General features: G+C 41.5%; 2 protein-coding genes across 5 annotated transcripts in view; both read right to left on the reverse strand.

The window, feature by feature from the left end:
- TXNRD1 (thioredoxin reductase 1) overlaps nucleotides 1-3,437 on the reverse strand; it is a 62,694-nt gene that overhangs the window by 46,626 nt on the left and 12,631 nt on the right. The window lies entirely within an intron of this gene.
- EID3 (EP300 interacting inhibitor of differentiation 3) lies at nucleotides 1,976-3,378 on the reverse strand. The gene has a single exon (XM_012801220.2). It carries the CDS (start codon nucleotides 3,289-3,291, stop codon nucleotides 2,179-2,181), a length of 1,113 nt encoding a protein of 370 aa, XP_012656674.1. The 5' UTR covers nucleotides 3,292-3,378; the 3' UTR covers nucleotides 1,976-2,178.

The raw sequence follows: 3,437 nt of genomic DNA on the forward strand, positions 1-3,437 counted from the left end.
AAAAAAAAAAAAAAAAAAGACATTCCAAGTAAAGACATGAGGCATTCAACAGAACAATGTGGCAATGTTCTGTGGCAATGTGGCAATGTGGCAATAAAGAACTGAGGTAGGATCTTTTTGCTATCAGTTTTAAGAGTACTTTTTCTGGCTTGGGGCCTGTAGCACAGGGGTTATAGAGCCAGCCACGTATACCCAGGCTGGTGGGTTCGAACTCATCCCAAACCAGCTAAACAACGACAAATGTAACAAAAAAATAGCCAGGTGTTGTGGCAGGTGCCTCTAGTCCCAGATGCTTGGGAGGCTGAGGCAAGAGAATCACTTAAGCCCAAGAGTTGGAGAGCAACACAGTGAGAGTCTGTCTCCGAAAAAACGAAAAGAAAAAAAGACTACTTTTTCTTTCAGCAACAGATCTCTACAAAACCCCAAGGAATTTGGTTGGTAGAGATAGGCTAAAGTGAATACCAGTGAGGCCAAATGCTGCTGCCATGACTGCTAAATCAAAGAGTAGTCACTGGAAGAATGAGCACTTCATGTGAGAAAGGGGAACAAATGACTAGTTTAGAAAATAACTTGCTGAGTTTCATGAGAAAATTATGTTTTTGCTAAAACTTCCACTATATCATTGAAGACTCTTTCCCCGACATTTCATAGGATCGTTCCTCTTAATCTTGGTATTTGTTTAGTCTTTGGATTTTCCTTCCCGGTTATCACTAGAGAAATGTTACTGTTGTGTGTAACAGACACTTATCTACTTGTCAAATTACTGGTTAATGCCAAAATTCCACAACTACTAAAGATTAAACTCCTATAAGGATCAAAAAAAATCAGCTTATAAGCATGTTTACTGCACTTTTAAGTTTTTTTTTTAAATGATCCCAATTTTTAGCAGTAATCTCCAAATAAAGTTGTAAGTTATAGTCTCAAAAGCAATTGCAAACAAAAAAAGTCTTGATAGCTTTGTATTAAGAACATTTGGATAAACAGTATCATTTCCAGGCATATAAAGTTCTACTAAAAAATGCAAAATTGAACTGGGACAAATGTTCAAAGCTGTTACATGAGAGATTGCTGATTCTGAAGGACACTGTGTTCTGCCTCCTGATCATGAAGGACACTGTGTACTACGAGAGGTAATAAAAGAAAAGGAAACTGGGGGCCACAATGAACTAAGCAGTTAAAAGCCTACAACTGGATTTTGTTTGAAGTAGCTGGACAAAAATATCTTCTGTCTTTGAGGACACTAATAAATGAAATCATTCAATTGTTAACCCACATTCAAATGGAACAGTTTTTCCTTAAATCTGATGGTCCCTCTAAGCCCTAACTTCCTCTAATTCCATGTGTCTGTCTAACCATATTATTCCCCTGGCTAGAATGCTTTTTCCCATCCTCTAATTCTGACTCACCTTCTGGCAATTAGTTGATGCAGGGGTCCTCAAACTTTTATAAGAAAGGGGCCAGTTCACTGTCCCTCAGACAGTTGGAGGGCTGGACTGCGAGCCCCGGGACAAGTCAGCTGCTAAGCAGGACCGGCAGCTGCAGCATAAACACCCGACTGGTCCGTAGTTTGAGGACACCTGAGTTGATGCCTCTACTACAAAAACAGACACTCTACTTGCTACTGAGTCCAATCACAGGAGAAATTCCTTAGAACATAGAATCCCACTCAGAAATTGTACCAAGTCCTCTTTGTAATGAATTTTTCTTTTACAATCAAAATGTATAAGTTTTACAAATAGCTTTTCTTAATTTTCTTCACCCACCCTTCCTACAACCTGCTTTGGACCCCCCTTCTGGGGTTCTCTTGGTTCCCTGTGACAAGGCAAAGCAATACACTACCAGAGAGCATCATAACTGATTTTGGTAAGCTATTTTTTTCTTTTTGCAAATTACCAAATGCCCTTTGTGATAGTCAATGTTTATTTTTATTAGAATAGTCTTGGAAGGCGTACAAAAAAACTTTCCCATAAACATATCAGTGAAATTTTTTTTAATAAGACTGTGATCTTCTAAGTTACCAAGAAAAATACACTCACAGTAAAACAATTTCTGACTTTTTGAAAATACTTTTTCACTTTACAAGAGATACATTATGTGCTTCTGTTTAGATTTTACTCTCCATTTTGGGATACTTCAGAAAAACCACAAAAAGGATCCCATACTAAGAAATGTTTAGTATTAATTTGTGATCATGGCCTCCGAAATTTCGAAAGTCGCCACAATATTTTTCCAGTCCTGTAAACTCAAAGATATAACTCCTTGTTTCCTGCCGTGGGAACTAGGATCACTTCCCTCACCAATCTGGTTAGTATTAGTTGGCTCTAATATTGGCAGCCTGTCTTGGTCAAGCCTTATTCTTGCAAAGCCATCTCTTATTATGAAAGAAACATAAAATATGTTCTCCACAGTACGAGAAAAAGAGTTCGGATCAATCACAAATTCAAAATAGGACACAGGAGTATCAGGATACTTCTGAAAGTAGGTTTGCAACAATCCCAAAATTCTTTCTACTTCTACTTCTGTTGTTTCGTGATTACTATTTAGGTCTAATCTCCTCAGCTTTGTAGGCATATCCCTATTTTCTTCCATTTGGAGACCTTTCTTCTGATGTTGTCGGGGTTTTCGAGCAGAAGGTTCTGGCTTGAATGAGCCAAAAATAAAGTGGAATGTTTCTGCTTGTGACAGCCAAGATGTTGCTTCTTTATGTATTGTCTCCCAGAAGGAAAGAGCTACATTATCATCACAACCACTCAACTCATCACGCTCATCGTCTTCCATCCAATTCAGACCCACAAATATAAACAGAAAGTCACAAAATGATACTTGATTAAAATAGCTCATATCAGCGTTTAACTGCTTTGCTTTTTCTTTACCCAAATCAGAAGCCAAAACAAGAAACTGGGCGTCGAGGGCCGCTTCTCTTGTTCGGCTCACTCCATCAAACAGGACGTTGGCTTCTTCAAGCGCCTCGGTTAACGAGTCGCTCGCGGTGTTCACTATGTCCTCGCGGTTCTGCTGGACGCTGTAGATGAGCTGCCGGTACTGCTTGCGGATAGTACGACATGTCCCTTCGTCATCTGAAAGCCCCAGGAGTTGTGGGTCTATGTCGTCGTCGTCGTCCCCAGAGCTGAAGTCGTCAGAGAAGCCATCAGCCCCCACCGCCTCCTCCGCCTTCCTCCGCTCTTTCTCCTCCACCATCTGTTTCACCGAGTACTCACTAACGGTGAAGGTCAGGACAGGCTCCACGGGCTTCTCTTCGTCTGCCATCAAGGAACCTTCTTCAAGAGACATATCGGCAACCGGCGTCGCTCTGGAAACCGCGCTCCTCTAACGGCCTCCTCAGCGTTTCCGACGCGGGCGGAAATCCAAAGGGCAGCCGGAGTTGAGGACGCCGCACATGCGCACAAGCGCCAGGCCCGCCCCCCGCGCACAGCGGC

This window comes from Otolemur garnettii, unplaced genomic scaffold (genome assembly GCF_000181295.1).
Source record: "Otolemur garnettii isolate 467f Iridium unplaced genomic scaffold, OtoGar3 scaffold00007, whole genome shotgun sequence".
Lineage (NCBI taxonomy): Eukaryota > Metazoa > Chordata > Mammalia > Primates > Galagidae > Otolemur > Otolemur garnettii.